A 26,833-nucleotide genomic window follows, 5' to 3' on the forward strand; every position below is an offset into this window, starting at 1 on the left:
CCGATGCTGGTGTCTTTATGTCCCCGTTACTTAGCAGTTCGGCAAAAGAGACCGATAGAATAAGTACTGGGCTTACAAAGAATAAAGGTGGTGCTCCAGCATGGCTGCAAAGAGTAAAAAGAGTAAAGAGCATATTAAAAAGACGAATTAAAATTCTAGAGAAAAATACATAGAAGATAAATATACAAATTTACAAAAATACATAAAAGTTCATCTAGGGGCTGTCTCGGAGATGCGCCAATTAATATGAAACATATCATATATTTAATATTGACATTCCCCTCGTCAGGATGTTTTTTACACACAACACACAGTACATAGAAACAAATGCACAATTACATACCTGCTACATGCGAAAGACCAGACATTACGTACTCCCCAAAATTCTCATAGACGCCAGCCTCGTCTGGCACCTGTGTCGGTGGCACATAAAAAACACCATCCGAGCGTGGCCGTCTGCCAGCCTCGTCTGGCACCTGTGTCGGTGGCACATAAAAAACACCATCCGAGCGTGGCCGTCTGCCAGCCTCGTCTGGCACCTGTGTCGGTGGCACATAAAATCACCCACTACACTCTCGGAGTGGTTGGCATTAGGAAGGGCATCCAGCTGTAGAAACACTGCCAGATCTGACTGGCCTGGTGCAGCCTTTGGGCTTGCCAGACCCCAGTTGAACCGTCCAAACCATGCTAGCATGGAAAGCGGACGTTAAACGATGATGATGATGATGATACTGAATGCTACTTTATAAGCATATAATTCAATCTAGCAGCTATGGTAAATGGTATGTGCACAGCTCCATCTGGACTAATTCACTTCTGCACTCAATAAAATTTTTCATCTTTTAATTTCTCCCATTCATGCAAAGCCACATATTCGAGTTCAAGTCCTGGATACATTTTATACTAATTTTTTTGCCGATGACACTCCCCGGACCCTAAGTAAGGCATGTGTAAAATTTGGATGAAATTGGTTGTGTAGTTCTCAAGTTTTAGGGAAACACACAGACAGACAGACACACATTCTCAGTTTTATATATATATAGAGATTTCTCATATCTGTCATGCTCTGGTAGTCATCTCTTAATTTGTAAATTTTTTTTTACAGATCATGGACATTCTACAGTTCTGTGTGTTTGCATTGTGTTTTTGTAAGTTTACTTTCATTTTTGTTTTTAAATTTTTTTTCATTAACAACAAATCAAAATCAAAATCAAAATCGATCAACATCAATGGAATTTGTAGTTGTGAATCCAGTGCCGGTGGCACGTAAGAGAACCGTCCAAACGTGGCCGTTGCCAGCGCTGCCCCGACTGGCCTATGTGCCGGTGGCACGTAAAAAGCACCATCTGATCATGGCAGTTGCCAGCCTCACCTGGCCTCCGTGCCGGTGGCATGTAAAAAGCACCATCCGATCGTGGCTGTTTGCCAGCCTCACCTGGCCTCCGTGCCGGTGGCACGTAAAAAGTACCATCTGATCGTGGCCGTTTGCCAGCCTCGTGTGGCACCTGTGCCAGTGTCACCTAATAAGCACCCACAACACTCACGAAGTGGTTGGCGTTAGGAAGGGCATCCAGCCGTAGAAACACTGCCAGATCAGACTGGGGCCTGGTGCAGCCTTCTGGCTTCCCAGACCCCAGTTGAACCGTCCAACCCATGCTGGCATGGAAAGTGGACGCTAAATAATGATGATGATGATGATGCTGATGAACCAAATTCGATGATTGGCACCCGGGCCAGTGGAGCGCTAACAGCTCCATCCGAGCGGGACCACTGCCAGAGCAGCTGTCTGGCTTCCGTGCCGGTGGGCACGAAAAATAGCACCATTTGAGCGTGATCGTTACCAGCGTCACCTTACTGGCACATGAACAAAACATTTGAGTGAGGTCGTTGCCAGTGCCGCTGGACTGACTCCTGTGCAGGTGGCACATAAAAAAGCACCATTTCGAGCGTGGCCGTTGTCAGTACCGCCAGACTGGCCCTCGTGCCGGTGGCATGTAAAAGCACCCACTACACTCTCGGAGTGGTTGGCGTTTGGAAGGGCATCCAGCTGTAGAAACTCTGCCAGATCAGATTTATGTTTTAAAGGGAAACAAACTTTTTGTTGTTAAATGTTTAAAAAAAAAGAAAACTTTGTAACGTTAAATGTTTGAAAAGAAAGAAGAAAAAGAAAAAGAACTTTGCTGTTAAATGTGTTTCTTTAAAAGAAAGGAAAAGAAAAAAGAAAAGAAAGAAGAAAAGGGACTGTGTTACTATTTAAAAAAAATTTTACTTGTTTCAGTGATTTGACTGTGGCCATGCTGGAGCACCGCCTTTCGTCAAGCAAATTGACCCCAGGACTTATTCTTTGTAAGCCTAGTACTTATTCTATCGGTCTCTTTTGCTGAACCGCTAAGTTATGGGGATGTAAACACACCAGCATTGGTTGTCAAGCGATGTTGGGTGGGGGGACAAACTCAGACACACAAACATATACACACACACACACACATATATATATATATATATACATATATACGACGGGCTTCTTTCAGTTTCCGTCTACCAAATCCACTCACAAGGCTTTGGTCGGCCCGAGGCTATAGTAGAAGACACTTGCCCAAGGTGCCATGCAGTGGGACTGAACCCGGAACCATGTGGTTCGTAAGCAAGTTACTTACCACACAGCCACTCCAACACCTATAATATATATGACGGGCTTCTTTCAGTTTCCGTCTACCAAATCCACTCACAAGGCATTGGTCGGCCTGGGGCTATAGCAGAAGACACTTGCCCAAGATGCCACGCACTGGGACTGAACCTGCAACCATGTGGTTGGTTAGCAAGCTACTTACCATACAGCCACTCCTGCTTTGTTAACAAAAAAAAAATTACTTTGACTAAGCAACGTTTTGTGTGTGTTATTTTCGTTGTTGTTGTTGGCCCTACTGGCTACATCATATATATTATAGGTGTTGGAGTGGCTGTGTGGTAAGTAGCTTGCTTACCAACCACATGGTTCCGGGTTCAGTCCCACTGCGTGGCATCTTGGGCAAGTGTCTTCTACTATAGCCTGGACATGTTCTCTTGTGATTGATTCAGCCTTGGGACAAACCTTTGTGGTGCCCAATGTGTTGCGGCATCTAGACCTGCCAGAGTCATTGCAGCAGTTGTGTAGTGTTACCGGGCATTGTACTGAGCTGTGAGGACCGGTTAATCTCTGGATTGATGTTGCCGGACTAGAAGTCATGCTTCCTGTCTATGTGGTGGAGATGGAAGATCAGTGTATTTTGCGATTGGATTATTCAGCGTCGATGGCTTGTCAGCTGGACTTGTGCTCCATGAAGCTTTCGGTGCAGGGAAGACCAGTCCCCGTTAAGGTATTAAAGTGCACCACCCTTTAGAACACAGTTTAAGCTATCTTTTCGTGGAAGAAGGTTTTTGTTCCTATAACCTGTGTTAATTCTGTAACCCTTTAAAATGGAAGATAAGAAACTTCATTTTCGGCACTTGATGCTCTGGGAACCAGACAAAAATTGCTGCAGCTCGGCCGATTTATAGTAGCTTACCTTTCGACTTATTTTAGAACATGGTTGAGTCCATAAAATAGGATTTGACTACACCTCCATTTAGAGCACAGTTTAAGCTATCTTTTCGTGAAGAAGGTTTATGTTCCTATAACCTGTGTTAATTCTGTAACCCTTTAAAATGGAAGATTAGAAAGTTCTTTTTCGGCACTTGATGCTTTGGGAACCAGACAAAAATTGCTGCAGCTCGGCCGATTTATAGTAGTTTACCTTTCGACTTATTTTAGAACATGGTTGAGTCCATAAAATAGGATTTGACTACACCTCCATTTAGAGCACAGTTTAAGCTATCTTTTCATGGAAGAAGGTTTATGTTCCTATAACCTGTGTTAATTCTGTAACCCTTTTAAAATGGAAGATAAGAAAAGTTCATTTTCAACACAATGCTTTGGGAACCAGACAAAAATTGCTGCAGCTTGGCTGTGATGTGTTACCCCACCCTCCATATTCACCAGATATTGCTCCTTCGGACTTCCACTTATTCAAGTCTCTGCAGAATAGTCTTAATGGTAAAAATTTCAATTCCTTGGATGACGTAAAAAGATACCTTTATGAATTGGTTGCCATGAAACCCCACCAATTCTGGGAAGAGGGTATTTTCAAGTTAAAGGTAAGATAGAGATGCATTGTGCAACAAAATGGTTCATATTTGGTTGATTAAAAATATAATAGCAAATATTTATTTCCTTTAAAAATCGGCACGAACTTTCCGGACAACCCAATATATATTTCTTTACTGCCCAGAAGGGGCTAAACATAGAGGGGACAAACAAGGACAGACGAAGGGATTGAGTCAATTATATCGACCCAGTGCGAAACTGGTACTTTATTTATCGACCCCGAAAGGATGAAAGGCAAAGTTGACTTCAGCGGAATTTGAACTCAGAATGTAACGGCAGACGAAATACCGCTAAGCATTTCGCCAGGCGCGCTAACGTGTTTGCCAGCTCGCCAGAGTAATTATATCTACAGGTGTTAATTATTATATAATTATTGTAACATAAATAATAAACAATCCTAGGCGCAGGAGTGGCTGTGTGGTAAGTAGCTTGTTTACCAACCACATGGTTCCGGGTTCAGTCCCACTGCGTGGCATCTTGGGCAAGTGTCTTCTACTATAGCCTCGGGTCGACCAAAGCCTTGTGAGTGGATTTGGTAGACGGAAACTGAAAGAAGCCCATCGTATATATATATATATATATGTGTGTGTGTGTATATGTTTGTGTGTCTGTGTTTGTCCCCCTAGCATTGCTTGACAACCGATGCTGGTGTGTTTATGTCCCCGTTACTTAGCGGTTCGGCAAAAGAGACTGATAGAATAAGTACCGGGCTTACAAAAGAATAAGTTCCGGGGTCGATTATCTTGACTAAAAGGCGGTGCTCCAGCATGGCCGCAGTCAAATGACTGAAACAAGTAAAAGAGTAAACTTAGTGGTTCGGCAAAAGAGACCGATAGAATAAGTACTGGGCTTACAAAAGAATAAGTCCCGGGGTCGAGTTGCTCGGTTAAAGGCGGTGCTCCAGCATGGCCGCAGTCAAATGACTGAAACAAGTAAAAGAGTAAACTTAGCGGTTCGGCAAAAGAGACCGATAGAATAAGTACCGGGCTTACAAAAGAATAAGTCCCGGGGGTCGAGTTGCTCGATTAAAGGTGGTGCTCCAGCATGGCCGCAGTCAAATGACTGAAACAAGTAAAAGAGTAAAAGAGTAATCCTGTTGATCAAATGTAAAATGTGAAACTCAAATATTTTCATTTTCGTCTTTTACAGGTTTGATGAAAGCACGACTTTACAAAATTTTCCAAACTGGTAAATGGATTAACAAATATTTTTTCTGCTTTTAACCCTTTAGTGTTCGCATTATTCTGCCAAAATTAATCCTTTTTTATCAACATTACCAAGCAATGCTAGGGGGACAAACACAGACATACAAACACACACACACATATATATATATATATACACATACACGACAGGCTTCTTTCAGTTTCTGTCTACCAAATCCACTCACAAGGCATTGGTCGGCCCGAGGCTATAGTAGAAGACACTTGCCCAAGGTGCCACGCAGTGGGACTGAACCCGAAACCATGTGGTTGGTAAACAAGCTACTTACCACACAGCCATCATGCACATATATATATATATATACATATATACGACGGACTTCTTTCAGTTTCCGTCTACCAAATCCACTCACAAGGCTTTGGTCGGCCCGAGGCTATAGTAGAAGACACTTGCCCAAGGTGCCACGCAGTGGGACTGAACCCGAAACCATGTGGTTGTAAACAAGCTACTTACCACACAGCCACTCATGCATATATATATATATACATATATACGACGGGCTTCTTTCAGTTTCCGTTACCAAATCCACTTACAAGGCTTTGGTCGGCCTGAGGCTATAGCAGAAGACACTTACCCAAGGTGCCACGCAGTGGGACTGAATCCGAAACCATGTGTTTGGTAAACAGCTACTTACCACACAGCCACTCATGCATATATATATATATACATATATATACGACGGGCTTCTTTCAGTTTCCGTCTACCAAATCCACTCACAAGGCTTGGTCGGCCCGAGGCTATAGTAGAAGACACTCGCCCAAGGTGCCACGCAGTGGGACTGACCCGAAACCATGTGGTTGGTAAACAAGCTACTTACCACACAGCCACTCCTGCATATATATATATATATATATACATATATACGACGGGCTTCTTTCAGTTTCCGTCTACCAAATCCACTCACAATGCTTTGGTCGGCCCGAGGCTATAGTAGAAGACACTCGCCCAAGGTGCCACGCAGTGGGACTGAACCCGAAGCCATGTGGTTGGTAAACAAGCTACTTACCACACAGCCACTCATGCATATATATATATATATACATATATACGACGGGCTTCTTTCAGTTTCTGTCTACCAAATCCACTCTGCCGTTACGTTCAGAGTTCAAATTCAGCCGAGGTCGACTTTGCCTTTCATACTTTCGGGGTCGATAAATAAAGTACCAGTTTCACACTGGGGTCGATGTAATCGACTTAATCCGTTTGTCTGTCCTTGTTTGTCCCCTCTATGTTTAGCCACTTGTGGGTAATAAAGAAATAGGTATTTCGTCTGCCGCTACGTTCTGAGTTCAAATTCCACCGAGGTCGACTTTGCCTTTCATCCTTCGGGGTCGATAAATAAAGTACCACTTTCGCACTGGGGTCGATGTAATCGACTTAATCCGTTTGTCTGTTCTTGTTTGTCCCCTCTATGTTTAGCCACTTGTGGGTAATAAAGAAATAGGTATTTCGTCTGCCGCTACGTTCTGAGTTCAAATTCCACCGAGGTCGACTTTGCCTTTCATCCTTCGGGGTCGATAAATAAAGTACCACTTTCGCACTGGGGTCGATGTAATCGACTTAATCCGTTTGTCTGTCCTTGTTTGTCCCCTCTATGTTTAGCCCCTTGTTAGCAATAAAGAAATATATTGTAGAACACACTTGCCCAAGGTCTCACACAGTGGGACTGAACCCAGAACCATGTGGTTGGAAAGCAAACTTCTTACCTGATTTCTTTATTTCAGAAAATGTTGTCCTCAATGGAAATACTACTCTCCACATTGAGGTACCAAATATGGAGAGACCAGTCACGTGGAGGTGTGGGACTCGGAAGTATGAGTGTGACAACGTATGCTATAAAGGGGCTGAATTTAGAGTGACACAGAGTGGAAATTCTTCTTCTCTCTGGATCCGAAAGGTAACTAAGGACCTTTTGGATTGGACATTTCATGACAACAACTACAACATTGGAAAATTTGATTTGAAGGCAAACGGTAAGGAAATGATTTATAATAATAATAATAATAATAATAATGATAATGATAATAATAATAATAATAATAATAATAATAATAATAATAATAATAATAATAACAATAATAACAATAATAACAATAATAACAATAACAATAATAACAATAATAATAATAATAATAATAATATTAATAATAATAATAATAATAATATTAATAATAATAATAACAATAATAATAATAACAATAATAATAATAATAACTATAATAATAATAATAATATAATAATAATAATACTAATAATGTGATAGCGAAAGGGGCTGATTGCTACCTAACTCAGATACCAGGAAACCCAAAGGTGGCAGAAATTCAAAAGATAGTGCTCATGGGAACTGCTCATATCCTACGCAAAATACTTTCTATGTAATCGCAAGTTTTAAAACAAACATAATTTTCTTATGGTTTCTTAAACATTCTCTAGAACAACACTAAGTACAAAACCAAATATATGACACCCTAGGCATAACACCAATATGAACTTCCAACCTGTTGTCTCTTGAGGTCTCTGGGTGAGACTTGGAGCCAACTTGTACAAATGTAAAGCAAAAGTCAAACATAGAATAATAATAATATATAATAATAATATAATATAATAATAATATAATAATAATAATAATAATGATGATAATAATAATAATTAATAATGATAATAATAATTAATAATGATGATAATAATAATTAATAATAATGATAATAATAACAATAATAATAATAATAACAATAATAATAATAACAATAATAACAATAACAATAATAATAATAATATTAATAATAATAATAATAATAATCCTTTCTACTGGAGGCACAAGGTCTCAAATTTGTGGGAGGGGACTGGTTGATTACATTGACCCTAGTGCATAACTGGTACTGTGGAGTTGGAGTCATGGAGTTGGAGTCGGAGTCATGGAGTCGGAGTCGTAGAGTCGGAGTCGCGGGGTCGGAGTCTCGGAGTCGTGGAGTCAGAGTCGTGGAGTCGGAGTTGGTAAAATAAACCACCGTCGCTTATTTAAATAGAGGAGTCAGAATCAATGTTTTTTTTGTTTCGACTCCACAGCCCTGCATAATACAGGTGAAACATTTTGGCCAGATATGGCCAGTTTAAATGCTACATGGTTGATGTTTGAACAGAGAACCACATGCTCAATGACTTCTAAAACTACCACTGTATGTAATGCATAATTGTATCTACAGGTCTTAATTATTATTTAATTATTATAACATAAATAATAAACAATCCTGTTGATCAAATATTAAATCTGAAAATCAACGTTTTTTTTTTTCATCTTTTACAGGTCCGACGAAAGTGGAAGCTTATGAAATTATCCAAAATGGTAAATGAATTAAGAAGCCTTTTTCTCCTTTTAAACTGAATATTACTGGCTCAGTGGTTAGAGCGTCGAGCTTACGATCGTGAGGTTGTGAGCTCGAATCCCGGACCGGGCTGCGTGTTGTGTTCTTGAGCAAGACACTTTATCTCACGTTGCTCCAGTTCACTCAGCTGTAGAAATGAGTTGCGACGTCACAGGTGCCAAGCTGTATCGGCCCTTGCCTTTCCCTTGGATAACATCGGTGATGTGGAGAGGGGAGGCCGGTATGTATGGGCGACTGCCGGTCTTCCATAAAAAACAACCTTGCCCAGACTTGTGCCTCAGAGGGTAACTCACTAGGTGCAAACCCATGGTCAGTGTCTGACCGAAGGGGGTCACCATATCACTGTGTTATATAAGGGTGGATGGGAGTAACTAGAAAGGGAGAGATGATATAATCAGACATACACCCATGTATGATGATGTCATGCCTCAGTAAACATAAATCTCATTAAATTAAATCTAATTAGGTTAAGTGTAATAAGGTGTCTAGTGGAGGCGCAATGGCCCAGTGGTTAGGGCAGCGGACTCGCGGTCATAAGATCGCGGTTTCCATTCCCAGACCGGGCGTTGTGCGTGTTTATTGAGCGAAAACACCTAAAAGCTCCACGAGGCTCCGGCAAGGGATGGTGGTGATCCCTGCTGTACTCTTTCACCACAACTTTCTCTCACTCTTACTTCCTGTTTCTGTTGTACCTGTATTTCAAGGGGCCGGCCTTGTCACTCTCTGTGTCACGCTGAATATCCCGGAGAACTACGTTAAGGGTACACGTGTCTGTGGAGTGCTCAGCCACTTGCACGTTAATTTCACGAGCAGGCTGTTCTGTTGATTCGGATCAACCGGAACCCTCATCGTCGTAACCGACGGAATGCTTCCATCCAACAAATAAGGTGTCTAATTTCTTTTGATAATCTCTATTGCACATTTTCCCTTTTAATTTCCATGGCAAAAATATTAATCCTTCAGCATTCAGATTATTGTCAAATGGAATCCTTATTTATCCACATTGTTTTGGATTAATCATGGATTATCTCATAGCTTTGAGATTTCAATGATGTGATTGTTTATTGTTAGAATGACATTGCAGAGTAGGTGTGAGAGGCCAGATATGGCCAGTTTAATCCTTTAGCATTCAGATTATCTGTCAACTGTAATCCTTATTTATTCACATTGTTTTGGATTAATCATGGATTATCTTGTAGTTTTGAGATTCAATGATGTGATTGTTTATTTTTAGAATGACATTGCAGAGTAGGTGTGAGAGGCCAGTTTAATCCTTTAGCATTCAGATTACTCTATCAAATGTCATCCTTATTTATCCACATTGTTTTGGATTAATCATGGATTATATCATAGCTTGAGATTTCAATGATGTGATTGTTTATTTTTAGAATGACATTGCAGAGTAGGGTGAGAGGCCAGTTTAATCTTTAGCATTCAGATTATCTCCCAAATGTAATCCTTATTTATTCACATTGTTTTTTGAATTAATCAGAAATTCAGAAATTATCTCATAGCTTTGTGATGTGACTGTTTCTGTTGAGAATGGCATGGTAGGTACGGTGGGAGAGGTCAGATGCGGGTATTTTGAACCTAAAGCAAATAGAATATTTGGGCATTGATTTACCAGTTTAAATGCTAAAGGGTTAAAATTGGGTGCAAGATGAAAGCATGGCTTTGGTTAGGAACCATTCCCTAGGCCAACCAAAGCACGCGGAATTCTGTTCTTGATTCGACGGTCATTCGGAATGCTCACAGCAGCCATATTCCGACCGCTCTATGTCACGCTGGTGAGACCCATATTGGAGTACGGGATTCAAGCCTCTTCTCCTTATCTCCTCAAAGACATACAGCATCTCGAAAGAGTCCAGAAGCTGGCTACCGCATGGTCATAGTCTCAAAAATTGTCCTATACGAAGAAAGGTGAGGACGCTTGACCTTTATTCTCTAGAAAAACGCCGCCGCCGTGGTGATCTCATTCTCGCCCACAACATCACAAGCGGAAAGTGTAACTCTCAAAAGAGCTGTTCTTCACTCCTGCTCCAGAGCATCGGCTGCGGGGTCATTCCGAAAACCTCTACCAGCGACGATTTCATCTCAACCGAAGGAGAGGAGCTTTCTCCGTCCGGGTTGCGGATCCGTGGAACAAGCTGCCAGACGAGATGGTGAAGATGCCGACGACCGCTTTGTTCAAAGCCTCCCTTGACCTCAAGTGTCCTGAACTCTTTATATGAACACCACCCTGTACTTAACTCCATGTCCCCCTACATGGCCTTGCTATTGCTTTTGAGCCAATTAACTAACAAAACTAATAACTAAAGCTTTGTGAATGGATTAGGTAGACAAAAGCTGAAATGAGCCTGATATGTGTGTGTACATATATATAATAATAATAATTATTATTATTATAATGTTTTATTACATATATACTCTTTACTCTTTACTCTTTTACTTGTTTCAGTCATTTGACTGCAGCCATGCTGGAGCACCGCCTTTAGTCGAGCAAATCGACCCCCGGGACTTATTCTTTGTAAGCCCAGTACTTATTCTATCGGTATCTTTTGCCGAACCGCTAAGTGACGGGGACGTTAAACACACCAGCATCGGTTGTCAAGCAATGCTAGGGGGACAAACACAGACACACAAACACACATATATATATATATATATATATATATACATATATACGACAGGCTTCTTTCAGTTTCTGTCTACCAATCCACTCACAAGGCAATTGGTCGGCCCGGGGCTATAGATGAAGACACTTGCCCAAGATGCCACGCAGTGGGACTGAACCCGGAACCATGTGGATGGTAAGCAGACTACTTATCACACTGCCACTCCTGTGTACCGCGACATCCTTTGTGTTCTGTTTTTTATTTATTTGATATATATATCCTCTCACCCTGACTTTATTGTACCTACCTATATATATATATATATATATATATACCGTAAATCTTGAGTATAATCCGTATTTTTTCCCAAATTTTAAAGATCAAAATCCCTAGTGCGTAAAATGAAAATTATTTCCTAAGCAATGTCCGAGTTCCTATTTGCTGTCCGGCAATGTTTATTCAGACGCATTTTGTGATGTCGGGTGCGAAAATACCTTAAGCTAAGCCTGAAAGCAATGAAGTCAAAAGAATCATCCATAACTTGCATAAGCAACATTTATTAAACGTTATTACTGTTATTCTTTATTTTCTGCAAACAAAATGCACAAAAAAGCTACACGTTTGCATTATGTTATATATACAATAATAATAAAGGACGTTACCGTATACAGTTTTACAAACCAAGGACGTGATATAGACCTCCTTGACTCAAGTTAGAGAAGGGGTGCGTATTATACACAAGGTTTAGGTTTTTCAGAGGTACAGACCCCTAAAAATCTCCTGCGTATAGTCCTCGAGGGCGGACTATTTGTAGTTGAATGAATCAACCCCAGTGCTTATTTATTTTAAACCAAATATTTATTTTATCGGTCTCTTTTGCCAAACCACTAAGTTATAGGTATGTAAATACAGCAAAACTGATTGTCAAGCAGTGGTGGGGGAAAACACAGACACACATGCACACACATGCACACAGACACACACATATACGATGGGCTTCTTTCAGTTTCCATCTACGAAATCTCACAAGGCTTTGGTCAGTCTGAGGCTATAGTAAAAGACGTGGAGGCGCAATGGCCCAGTGGTTAGGGCAGCGGACTCGCGGTCATAGGATCGCGGTTTCGATTCCCAGACCGGGCGTTATGAGTGTTTATTGAGCGAAAACACCTAAAAGCTCCACGAGCCTCCGGCAGGGGATGGTGGTGATCCCTGCTGTACTCTTTCACCACAACTTTCTCTCACTCTTACTTCCTGTTTCTGTTGTACCTGTATTTCAAAGGGCCGGCCTTGTCACTCTCTGTGTCACGCTGAATATCCCCGAGAACTACGTTAAGGGTACACGTGTCTGTGGAGTGCTCAGCCACTTACACGTTTATTGAGCGAAAACACCTAAAAGCTCCACGAGGCTCCGGCAGGGGATGGTGGTGATCCCTGCTGTACTCTTTCACCACAACTTTCTCTCACTCTTACTTCCTGTTTCTGTTGCACCTGTATTTCAAAGGGCCGGCCTTGTCACTCTCTGTGTCACACTGAATATCCCCGAGAACTACGTTACGGGTACACGTGTCTGTGGAGTGCTCAGCCACTTACACGTTAATTTCACGAGCAGGCTGTTCCGTTGATTCGGATCAACTGGAACCCTCGTCGTCATAACCGACAGAGTGCTTCCATCCATTTCAAGGGGCCGGCCTTGTCACTCTCTGTGTCACGCTGAATATCCCCGAAACTACGTTAAGGGTGCACGTGTCTGTGGAGTGCTCAGCCACTTACACGTTAATTTCACGAGCGGGCTGTTCCGTTGATTCGGATCAACTGGAACCCTCGTCGTCATAACCGACAGAGTGCTTCCATCCATTTCAAGGGGCCAGCCTTGTCACTCTCTGTGTCACGCTGAATATCCCCGAGAACTATGTTAAGGGTGCACGTGTCTGTGGAGTGCTCAGCCACTTACACGTTAATTTCACGAGCGGGCTGTTCCGTTGATTCGGATCAACCGGAACCCTCGTCGTCATAACCGACAGAGTGCTTCCATCCATTTCAAGGGGCCGGCCTTGTCACTCTCTGTGTCACGCTGAATATCCCCGAGAACTACGTTAAGGGTGCACGTGTCTGTGGAGTGCTCAGCCACTTACACGTTAATTTCACGAGCGGGCTGTTCCGTTGATTCGGATCAACCGGAACCCTCGTCGTTGTAACCGACAGAGTGCTTCCATAGTAAAAGACACTTGCCCAAGGTGCTGTGCAATGTACAATGGTGGAGCATATTTCTCCTCGTGCATTTTGAGTATAGAAAGTGAAGCAGATTCAGAACATTGTCTGAGAATATACACTTTCAAGTCTTCTTCAAAATTGCAGCCGTTTTTAAACAAAATGTTCTGCAAATTCTGTTGAACTACTATTCTGAGGTTCCAAATTTCGCTGAGGTCAACTTTGCCGTTCATCCTTCTGGGGTCAATTAATTAAGTACCAGTTGAGTACTGTGGTTGATATAATCGACTGTGCCCCCTCCCTCCATTTCGGGCCTTGTGCCTATAACAGAAAGGTTTATCATTATTATTATTATTATCATTAATATTATATTATTATTATTATTATATTATTATTAATTATTATTATTATTTTATTATTATTATTATTATTATTATTATATTATTATTATTTTATTATTATTATCATTATTTTATTAATATTATTATTATTATTATGATTATTATTATTATCATTATCATTAATTATTATGAATTATTATTATTATTATTATTATTATTAGGATTATTATTATTATCATCATTATTATTATGATTATTATTATTATTATTATTATTATTATCATTAATTATTAGTATTATTATTATCATTATTATTATGAATTATATTATTATTATTATTATTATTATTTTATTATTATTATTATTATATTATTATTATTATTATATTATTATTATTATCATTAATTATTATGAAATATTATTATTATTATTATTATTATTATTATTATTATTATTAATTATTATGAATTATTATGAATTATTATTATTATTATTAATTATTATCATTAATTATTATCATTAATTATTATGAATTATTATTATTATTATTATTATTATTATTATTATTATTATCATTAATTATTATGAATTACTGTGCCTGACGTCAAATCTGCGCCCATTAAACCTGGATCCATGTGGTAGAAAAGTAAACATTTTACCTGGTTTCTTTATTTCAGATATTGGTGATCTCAGTGTAAGCGCTACTCTACAGGTTGAAATACCAAACATGAAAAGACCGACCGTTTGGAAATACAACAATTATAAATACGAATGTGATCGGACATGCGCTAACAGCGCCGAATACAGAGTGACGCAGAAGGGAGATATATCGACTCTTTGGATCCGAAACGTAACAAAGGAACGATTGACTTGGAAATTTGAAGAAGACAACCTCAACTATGAAAAATTTGATTTGAAGATACACAGTAAGGAAATGATTTATAATAATAATAATAATGATAATGATAATGATAATGATAGTGATAATAATAATAATAATAATAATAATAATAATAATATTAATAATAATGATATAATAATAATAATACTAATAATAATAATAATGATAATGATAATAATTAATAATGATAATGATAATAATAATAATGATAATGATAATGATAATAATAATTAATAATGATAATAATTAATAATAATAATAATAATGATAATGATGATAATTGATGATAATAATAATAATAATAATAATTCATCATAATGATAATAATAATTCATAATAATTAATGATAATAATAATAATAATAATGATAATGATAATAATAATAATAATAATAATAATAATGATAATAAAATAATAATAATAATAATAATAATATAATAATGATAATAATAATTAATAATAATGATAATAATAATAATTAATAATTAATAATAATGATAATAATAATAATAATAATAATAATGATAATGATAATAATAATAATAATAATGATAATAATAATAATAATAATAATAATTATGATAATAATAATTAATGATAATAATAATAATAATAATAATAATAATAATAATGATAATGATAATAATGATAAACCTTTCTGTTATAGGCACAAGGCCTGAAATTGAAGGGAGGGGGCATAGTCGATTATATCAACCACAGTACTCAACTGGTACTTAATTAATTGACCCCAGAAGGATGAACGGTAAAGTTGACCTCAGCGAAATATGGAACTCAGAATGTAGCGACAGGCAAAATACCGCTAAGCATTTCGTCCAGCATGCTAACAATCCTGATGGTGGTGGTGGTGGTGGCAGTGGAGGTGGCAGCAGCGGTGGTGGTTTTAGTGATGGTTGTGGCAGTGGAGGTGATGGTTTTAGTGGTGGTGGTGGTGGTGGTGGTTTTGGTAGTGGTGGTGGTGGTGGTTTTAGTGGTGGTGGTGGTGGTGGTGGTTTTAGAGGTGGTGATGGTTTTAGTGGTGGTGGTGGTGGTGGTGGTTTTAGTGGTGGTAATGGTTTTAGTGGTGGTGGTGGTTTTAGTGGTGGTGATGGCTTTAGCGGTGGTGGTTTTGGTGGTGGTGGTGGTGGTTTTAGTGGTGGTGATGGTTTTAGTGGTGGTGGTTTTGGTGGTGGTGGTGGTGGTGGTTTTAGTGGTGGTGGTTTTGGTGGTGGTGGTGATGGCTTTAGTGGTGGTGGTTTTGGTGGTGGTGGTGGTTTTGATGGTGGTGATGGTTTTAGTGGTGGTGGTGGTGGTGGTGGCTTTAGTGGTGGTGATGGCTTTAGTGGTGGTGGTTTTGGTGGTGGTGATGGTTTTAGTGGTGGTGGTTTTGGTGGTGGTGATGGTTTTAGTGGTGGTGGTTTTGGTGGTGGTGATGGTTTTAGTGGTGGTGGTTTTGGTGGTGGTGATGGTTTTAGTGGTGGTAGTTTTGGTGGTGGTGGTGGTGTTGGTTTTGGTAGTAGTGGTGGTGTTGATGGTTGTGGCAGTGGAGGTGGCGGCGGTGTTGGTAGTTGTGGTGGTGGTTTTGGTGGTGGTGGTGATGGTGGTGGTGGTTCAATGCCTTCACTCTAACTGCCACTATATACATATAATTATGCAATCATTGTAACATAAACTGCAATCAATCCTGATGATCAAATGTAAAATCTGAAAATGAAAAATTTTTGTTTTCTTCTTTTTCAGGTTCAACAAGAACAGAAATATACAAAATTACTCAAAATGGTAAATAGATTGACAACCTTTTTTCCCTCTTTTATACTAGACCCTATCTTTTCAATTCTGCCTTCTATTTCATTCTCTTAAATCATAGTTTTTAACCATTTTTTAAAACCTTTCTCTGATCAGCTCAAGTTAAGTTAAGTTAAGTTAAGTTAATTATTTGGCTCAAAAAGCAAAAAGCAAGACCATGTAGGGGGACATGGAGTTAAGTACAGGGAGGGTGTTCATGCAAAGAGTTCAGGCCATTTCTGGTCAAGGGAGACTTTGAACCGAGCAGTCGTCGGCATCTTCACTATCTCGTCCGGCAGCTTATTCCACGGATCCGCAACCCGGACGGAGAAAGCCCCTCTATAGAGAATAATGGTCAAGCGTCTTACCACACAGCCACCCCTATGCCTATATTTATATTTAGAAGGTCATTTGTTATGGTCATTTACCATCAGTCTTGCATTTATAAAGCGCTTAGCTGTACAGGTTAGTTAAGTTAAGTTGAGTTAATTTTTTGGCTCAAAAAGCAAAAAGCAAGGCCATGTAGAGGGACATGGAGTTATGTACAGGGAGGGTGTTCATGCAAAGAGTTCAGGCCATTTGTGGTCAAGAGAGACTTTGAACCGAGCGGTCGTCGGCATCTTCACTATCTCGTCCGGCAGCTTATTCCACGGATCCGCAACCCGGACAGAGAAAGCCCCTCTCTTTCGATTGAGATGAAATCGTTGTAGATAGAGCTTTATATATATATATATATATTCAATTCAATTCAATTCAATTTTTATTGGCTCAAAAAGCAAAAGCAAGGCCATGTAGGGGGACATGGAGTTATGTACAGGAAGAGTGTTCATGCAAAGAGTTCAGGCCATTTCTGGTCCAGAGAGACCTTGAACTGAGCGGTTGTCGGCATCTTCACTATCTCGTCCAGCAGCTTATTCCACGGATCCGCAATCCAGACGGAGAAAGCCCCTCTCCTTCGATTGAGATGAAATCGTCACACATAGAGCTTTTCAGAATGACCCCGCAGCCTACGCTCTGGAACAGGAGTGAAGAACAGCTCTTTTGAGAGGTTACACTTTCTGCTTATGATGTTTCCTTTGGAGATCATAAAAAATAACCATCACCATTTAATGGCCTCGATGCCAGCGCCGCCTTGACTGGCTTTTGTGCCGGTGGCATGTAAAAAGCACCAATCTGATCATGGCCATTGCCAGCCTCACCTTGCACCTGTGCCGGTGGCACGTAAAAAGCACCCACTACACTCTCGGAGTGGTTGGCATTAGGAAGGGCATCCAGCTGTAGAAACACTGCCTGATCAGACTGGAGTGTGGTGCAGCCTCCTGGCTTCCCAGATCCCCGTCGACCCGTCCAACCCATGCTAGCATGGAGAACGGACGTTAAACGATGATGATGATGATGATGATGATGATGATGATGATGATGATGATGATGATGATGATGCTGGCATCAGTTGGATAATTATTAAGGATCCATCTAATTCTGTTTTTAATTAATTGGGCTTTAACTCTCTCTGTAACTTTCTTGACCTGTTCCACTGGGTTGAAGGCATCTCCTTTACACTTGTAACATCTGACTACAATGCTGCTACACCAGTTGTTAATGTGACACCTTTCTGTTCAGCTTGGTTTACAGTGACGAGGTTGTATCTTACTTGGCAAAATCCTAGTAAACAAAAGGCCCATTTATATGGTGTCCTTTATTTCCAGTTCACTTGGTAAAACATGTCTAGGCACCTTGTTACTCAATAGACTGACATATTAGGTGCAGAAGTGGCTGTGTGGTAAGTAGCTTGCTAACCAACCTCATGGTTCTGGGTTCAGTCCCACTGCGTGGCATCTTGGGCAAGTGTCTTCTGCTATAGCCCCGGGCCAACCAATGCCTTGTGAGTGGATTTGGTAGATGGAAACTGAAAGAAGCCTGTCGTATATATATATATATATATATATATATATATGTAGGCATAGGAGTGGCTGTGTGGTAAGTAGCTTGCTAACCAACCTCATGGTTCCGGGTTCAGTCCCACTGTGTGGCATCTTGGGCAAGTGTCTTCTGCTATAGCCTCGGGCCGACCAAAGCCTTGTAAGTGGATTTGGTAGACGGAAACTGAAAGAAGCCTGTCGTATATATGTGTATATATATATATATATGTATGTGTGTGTTTGTGTGTCTGTGTTTGTCCCCCTAGCATTGCTTGACAACCGATGCTGGTGTGTTTATGTCCCCGTTACTTAGCGGTTTGGCAAAGGAGACCGATAGAATAAGTACTGGGCTTACAAAAGAATAAGTCCCGGGGTTGAGTTGCTCGATTAAAGGCGGTGCTCCAGCATGGCCGCAGTCAAAATGACTGAAACAAGTAAAAGAGTACAAAGAGTATTAGGACCAGAAGAGTGTCCAGTTATGCACAAAGAAAACTCTGCTCCCAAGCAAGGAAAAGTAGGTGTTAAAATGGCAATGATGATGAAATCTTTCATATGGAAAACCAATCAATAATATTGATTTGTCTTTTTATTTCAGGACCAGTTGCATTAGGGGGCAGTGTTACACTTCATATTGAAGTAGCCGGGATGAAAAGAATTGTTGGCTGGAAAAACGACTATGGAAGATATGAATGTGATATGACTTGTTATAATCGTAGTAACCATGAAGTTACACAAAATGGTAACTCATCGAAGCTTTTGATCCGAAATGTCACCAAACAAGATTTGACTTGGTATTTTTGTGACTTGAATCTCTGCTCTGGAAATTATTCCTTAAAGATAAAAGGTAAGTGAATTACTTTTGCTAATAATAATAATAATAATAACGATAATGATAATAATAATAATAATGATAATGATGATAATAATGATAATGATAATGATGATAATAATAATAATAATGATAATAATAATAATATAATAATAATAATAATGATGATAATAATAATGATAATGATAATAATAATGATAATAATAATAATAATAATAATAATAATAATAATAATAATAATAATATAATAATAATATAATAATGATGATGATGATGATGATGATAATGATAATGATAATGATAATAATAATGATAATGATAATAATAATAATAATGATAATGATAATAATAATAATAATAATAATAATAATAATAATGATAATGATAATAATAATAATAATAATAATAATAATAATAATGATAATAATAATAATAATAATAATGATGATAATGATGATAATAATAATGATGATGATAATAATGATAATCATCATCATCATCATCGTCGTTTAACGTCCGTTCTCCATGCTAGCATGGGTTGGACGGTTCGACCGGGGTTCTGGGAAGCCAGAAGGCTGCACCAGGCTCCAGTCTAATTTGGCAATGTTTCTACAGCTGGATGCCCTTCCTAACGCCAACCACTCCGTGAGTGTAGTGGGTGCTTTTTACGTGCCACCTGCACAGGTGCCAGGCGGGGCTGGCAACGGCCACGGTCAGATTGGTGTATTTTATGTCCCACTGGCACGGAAGCCAGTCGAGGCGGTGCTGGCATCGGCCACGAGTCGGATAGTGCTTTTTACGTACCACCAGACCAGGGATCCTGGCTGGTTCAATTCGATTTCGATTTCGCTTGCCCCAACATGTCTTCACAAGCAAAGGGGGTTGGCAAGGGTGCCTGTCGTACGGTCGCATTGGAGTATTTTACGTGCCACGGCCACGAGTCGGATAGTGCTTTACGTACCACCAGACCAGGGATCCTGGCTGGTTCAATTCGATTTCGATTTCGCTTGCCCCAAATGTCTTCACAAGCAAAGGGGGTTGGCATGGGTGCCTGTCGTACGGTCGCATTGGAGTATTTTACGTGCCACGGCCCCGAGTCGGATAGTGCTTTTTACGTACCACCAGGCCAGGGATCCTGGCTGGTTCAATTCGGTTTCGATTTCGCTTGCCCCAACATGTCTTCGCAAGCATGGGGGGTTGGGATGGGTGTCTGTCGTCGGATGAGGTTCTATATCGACTTCGCTTGCCTCAACCGGTCTTTGTGTCCAAGGGAGGAAAGGCATTCATAAGTGGGCTGGGCTCACTTGTCCTGCCTGGTCTTCTCACGTACAGAATATTTCCAAAGGTCTCGGTCTCTGGTCATTTCCTCAGTGAGGCCTAAAGTTCGAAGGTCGTGCTTCACCACCTCGTCCCAGGTTTTCCTGGGTCTACCTCTTCCACGGGTTCCCTCAACTGCTAGGGATTGGCACTTTCTCACACACCTATCTTCATCCATTCTCGCCACATGACCATACCAGCGCAATCGTCTCTCTTGCACACCACAACTGATGCTTCTTAGGTACAACATTTCTCTCAAGGTGCTAACGCTCTGTCGAGTATGTACACTGACATTACACATCCATCGGAGCATACTGGCTTCATTCCTCACGAGCTTACGCATGTCCTCAGCAGTCACAGCCCATGTTTCGCTACCATGTAGCATGGCTGTTCGTACACACGCATCATACAGTCTGCCTTTTACTCTGAGCGAGAGGCCTAGTCACCAGCAGCAGAGGTAAGAGCTCCCTAAACTTTGCCCAGGCTATTCTATTCTAGCAGTTACACTTTCAGCGCACCACCCCCATACTGACTTGGTCACCTAGATAACGGAAGCTATCAACTACTTCTAGTTTTTCCCCCTGGAAAGTGACGGAAGTTGTTTTCTGCAGATTTTCGGAGGTTAATGCTCCCGAGCATCTGCCACATACAAAAACTATCTTCCCAGTTAGCCTACTTTGACTTGGCTGCCCTCTTATGTGTCCATAGCTTACACTGGGTACATCTTATAGAGTTTCTACCTACACCTTTTACAGATCGAGCAGGGCCATAGAAAAGGTGTAGGTAGATAATGATAATGATAATAATAATAATAATATAACAATAATAATGATATAATATAATAATAATTATATAATAATAATAATATAATTAATAATAATAATAATAATGATATTAATAATATTTAATGGTTGAATGATATTCCGACAGCAAGCCTCTCTTTGTCAAGTTCAAAGTAAAAGTGATAGAAATTCATATCTAAAGTATGAAAAAGCTCAAGCAGTGTCCATATGTTGATGGAATGACAGCATGAGTCTTTAAGTTCCGATTTTATAATTGGTGAAGAGAAAAAGACAGTAAAATAGAGAGTAAAAAAGAGGAAAGAAAAAAGGAAAAGGTAAAAGGAAAATGATATTTAACCAAATAGTTTTGTGTAAATTTAATGACATTCTCCTATTATTTTATTCAATCCTCCAGGGCATGTTGTTAATTATTTCTCCTCGTGCATTTTGAGTATAGAAAGTGAAGCAGATTCTGAACATTGTCTGAGGGTATGCACTTTCAAGTCTTCTTCAAAATTGCAGCCGTTTTTAAACAAAATGTTCTGCAAATTCTGTTGAACTACTATTCTGAGTTCCAAATTTCGCTGAGGTCAACTTTGCCGTTCATCTTTCTGGGGTCAATGAATTAAGTACCAGTTGAGTACTGTGTTTGATATAATCGACTGTGCCCCCTCCCTCCAATTTCAGGCCTTGTGCCTATAACAGAAAGGTTTATCATTATTATTATTATTATCATTAATATTATATTATTATTATTATTTTATTATTATTATCATTAATAATAATAATAATAATAATAATAATAATAATAATAATAATAATTATTTTTATTATTATTTTATTATATAATTATTATCATTATTATATTATTATTATCATCATTAATTATTATGAATTATATTATTATTATTATTATATTATCATGAATATTAGAATTATTATTATTATTATATTATTATTAATTATTATTATTATTATTATTATTATTATATATTATTATCATTAATTATTATGAATTATTATTATTATTATTAGTTTATTATTATTATTATCATTAAATTATGAATTATTATTATATATTATTATATTATTATTATTATTATTATTATTATCATTAATTATTATGAATTATTATTATTATTATTGTTATTATCATTATTATTATTATTATTATTATCATTAATTATTATGAATTATTATTATTATTATTATATTATTATTATTATTATTATTATTATTATCATTAATTATTTGAATTACTGTGCCTGACGTCAAATCTGCGCCCATTAAACCTTTTGTTTAATTGTTCTGTTGGACAACCAACATAAATCAAGCATGTTTCATACATTCTGCTGCATACACCAAATGGGAATCTCTCCATGTCCCACTTATATTATATTCGTAACACTAGCTAAATTAAGTTAAGTTAATTTTTGGGCTCAAAAAGCAAAAAGCAAGGTCATGTAGGGGGACATGGAGTTATGTACAGGGAGGGTGTTCATGCAAAGAGTTCAGGCCATTTCTGGTCAAGAGAGACTTTGAACCGAGCGGTCATCAGCATCTTCACTATCTCGTCCGGCAGCTTATGCCATGGATCCGCAACCCGGACGGAGAAAGCCCCTCTCCTTTGATTGAGATGAAATCGTTGCAGATAGAGCTTTATATAAATATATATTCTATTCAATTCAATTTTTATTGGCTCAATAAGCAAAAGCAAGGCCATGTAAGGGGACATGGAGTTATGTACAGGGAGGGTGTTCATGCAAAGAGTTCAGACCATTTCTGGTCAAGAGAGACTTTGAACTGAGCGGTCGTCGGCATCTTCACTATCTCGTCCGGCAGCTTATTCCACGGATCCGCAACCCGGACGGAGAAAGCCCCTCTCCTTCGATTGAGATGAAATCGTCGTAGATAGAGCTTTTCGGAGTGACCCCGCAGCCGACGATCTGAATGATAACTAAGTTATTTTACTAATTCTTTGTTATATTTAAAGTAATTGAAAGAAACAACAGAGCATCTCAACAGAAATATGGTAACGAAAGGGTTAAATTATATAATAGAGAAACAATTCTTAACCCTTTTGATACCAACCCGGCTGAAACCACCTTTGGCTCTGTGGTACAAATGTCTTGTTTTCATAAGTTCTGAATTAAAATCTTCCACCAAACCTTAGTCACAATTTATGTTCCTAACACTAGCTTAATGATAACCAAGTTATTTTTCTAAATTCTTTGTTATATTTAAAGTAATTGAAAGAAACACAGAGCATCTCAACAGAAATATGGCAACGAAAGGGTTAAAATATATAATAGAGAAACAATTCTTAACCCTTTCATTACCAACCCGGCTGAAACCACCTTTGGCTCTGTGGTACAAATGTCTTGTTTTCATAAGTTCTGAATTAAAATCTTCCACCAAACCTTAGTCACATTTTATGTTCCTAAAACTAGCTTAATGGTAACTAAGTTATTTTACTAAATTCTTTGTTATATTTATAATTAATTGAAAGAAACACAGAGCATCTCAACAGAAATATGGTAACAAAAGGGTTAAAATATATAATAGAGAAACAATTCTTAACCCTTTCATTACCAACCCGGCTGAAACCACCTCTGGCTCTGAGTACAAATGTCTTGTTTTCATAAGTTCTGAATTAAAATCTTCCACCAAACCTTAGTCACAATTTATGTTCCTAACACTAGCTTAATGATAACTAAGTTATTTTACTAAATTCTTTGTTATATTTAAAGTAATTGAAAGAAACACAGAGCATCTCAACAGAAATATGGTAACAAAAGGGTTAAATTATATAATAGAGAAACAATTCTTAACCCTTTTGATACCAACCCGGCTGAAACCACCTCTGGCTCTGAGTACAAATGTCTTGTTTTCATAAGTTCTGAATTAAAATCTTCCACCAAACCTTAGTCACAATTTATGTTCCTAACACTAGCTGAATGATAACCAAGTTATTTTACTAAATTCTTTGTTATATTTAAAGTAATTGAAAGAAACACAGAGCGTCTCAAAATAAATACAGTAACGAAAGGGTTAATAAAGAAATCTGTCTTTTATTAAAAAAACGAAAGGTACATGTTTCATTGTTTATCTTTTGCAGATCAAACAACTAATGGACCAAGACCCCGCATACCAGTCTATGCTGTTGTTATCCTTTCCCTACTTGGATTTGTAGTCATCCTTCTCATAATCTGCTTCTTCATATACAGATACAACCCTTGCAACATGAGGGAAACTTTTGTCACCTACTACACATCTTGTATAGAACACCGGAGACATAGGAATGTTATATATAGACCACCAAAGACATAAGAATGTTATATATATATATATAGTGGAGGCGCAATGGCCCAGTGGTTAGGGCAGCGGACTCGCGGTCGTAGGATCGCGGTTTCGATTCCCAGACCGGGCGTTGTGAGTGTTTATTGAGCGAAAACACCTAAAAGCTCCACGAGGCTCCGGCAGGGGATGGTGGTGATCCCTGCTGTACTCTTTCACCACAAACTTTCTCTCACTCTTACTTCCTGTTTCTGTTGTACCTGTATTTCAAGGGGCCAGCCTTGTCACTCTCTGTGTCACGCTGAATATCCCCGAGAACTACGTTAAGGGTACACGTGTCTGTGGAGTGCTCAGCCACTTGCAGGTTAATTCCACGAGCAAGCTGTTCCGTTGATCGTATCAGCTGGGACCCTCATCATCGTAACCGATGGATTACAGAGAAAAAAATGAGCGATAACATCTAAAAGCTCCACGAGGCTCCGGCAGGGGATGGTGGTGATCCCTGCTGTACTCTTTCACCACAAACTTCTCTCACTCTTACTTCCTGTTTCTGTTGTACCTGTATTTCAAGGGGCCAGCCTTGTCACTCTCTGTGTCACGCTGAATATCCCCGAGAACTACGTTAAGGTACACGTGTCTGTGGAGTGCTCAGCCACTTGCAGGTTAATTCCACGAGCAAGCTGTTCCGTTGATCGTATCAGCTGGGACCCTCATCATCGTAACCGATGGATTACAGAGAAAAAATTGAGCGATAACATCTAAAAGCTCCACGAGGCTCCGGCAGGGGATGGTGGTGATCCCTGCTGTACTCTTTCACCACAAACTTTCTCTCACTCTTACTTCCTGTTTCTGTTGTACCTGTATTTCAAGGGGCCGGCCTTGTCACTCTCTGTGTCACGCTGAATATCCCCGAGAACTACGTTAAGGGTACACGTGTCTGTGGAGTGCTCAGCCACTGACATGTTAATTTCACAAGCAGGCTGTTCCGTTGATTCGGATCAACCGGAACCCTCGTCGTCGTAACCGACAGTGTGCTTCCAATACAATCCATATATAGAACACCGGAGACATAAAAATGTTATATTTTGTGATTTCTTCAGTGGCAGCTTGTGTAGAGGCACTGAGGAACTGCAGCACCACCCCGGCCATCTCCACTCGATATTATCAAAAACATTCAATATAATGAGTCCTTTGTTTTTAATTCTTTCTTTATACTTGCACATTATAATCTAAGTTAATCAAAGATAAGATTAACTTCTTTATTATCATCAAACCAATCTTGGTGTTTTTTTACAGCAAATCCAAAAAATCCAAGATTAATTTAATCTAGGATAATCTAAGAAAAGATAAACTTAATCTAAGATAATCTAAGATAAGATTAACTTCTTCATCATTATCATCAAACCAATCTTGGTGTTTTTTTTACAACAAATCCAAGAATGTTACTACAAATCTAAGATAATCTAAGTTAATCTAAGATAAGATTAACTTCTTCATCATTATCATCAAACAAATCTTGGTGTTTTTCTTTTACAACAAATCCAAGAATGTTACTACAAATCTAAGATAATCTAAGTTAATCTAAGATAAGATTAACTTCTTCATCATTATCATCAAACCAATCTTGGTGTTTTTTTTACAACAAATCCAAGAATGTTACTACAAATCTAAGATAATCTAAGTTAATCTAAGATAAGATTAACTTCTTCATCATTATCATCAAACCAATCTTGGTGTTTTTTTTACAACAAATCCAAGAATGTACTACAAATCTAAGATAATCTAAGGTAATCTAAGTAATCTAAGTTAAGATTAACTTCATCATCATTATCATCAAACCAATCTGGTGTTTTTTTTTACACAACAAATCCAAGAATGTTACTACAAATCTAAGATAATCTAAGTTAATCTAAGATAAGATTAACTTCTTCATCATTATCATCAAAACAATCTTGGTGTTTTTTTTACAACAAATCCAAGAATGTTACTACAAATCTAAGATAATCTAAGTTAATCTAAGATAAGATTAACTTCTTCATCATTATCATCAAA

The 26,833-nt window shown here is 38.7% G+C and overlaps 1 protein-coding gene across 2 annotated transcripts; it reads left to right on the forward strand.

Moving 5' to 3' along the window:
• Positions 1-1,107: 1,107 nt before the first annotated feature.
• LOC115228031 lies at positions 1,108-24,829 on the forward strand. 2 transcript variants are annotated; one of them, XM_029798702.2, is made up of 8 exons: positions 1,108-1,148; positions 5,333-5,371; positions 7,132-7,380; positions 8,712-8,750; positions 14,632-14,880; positions 16,593-16,631; positions 19,152-19,400; positions 24,603-24,829. In XM_029798702.2, the coding sequence occupies exons 1-8, from the start codon at positions 1,109-1,111 to the stop codon at positions 24,812-24,814; spliced, it is 1,116 nt and encodes a 371-aa protein (XP_029654562.1). In that variant the 5' UTR covers position 1,108; the 3' UTR covers positions 24,815-24,829. The 2 variants fall into 2 exon arrangements, with proteins under 2 accessions (XP_029654562.1, XP_029654563.1); XM_029798703.2 differs by lacking the exon at positions 5,333-5,371 and having other exon boundaries at positions 1,119-1,148.
• The last annotated feature ends 2,004 nt before the right edge of the window (positions 24,830-26,833 follow it).

Source organism: Octopus sinensis, unplaced genomic scaffold, assembly GCF_006345805.1.
Source record: "Octopus sinensis unplaced genomic scaffold, ASM634580v1 Contig09214, whole genome shotgun sequence".
In the NCBI taxonomy this organism is placed as follows: domain Eukaryota; kingdom Metazoa; phylum Mollusca; class Cephalopoda; order Octopoda; family Octopodidae; genus Octopus; species Octopus sinensis.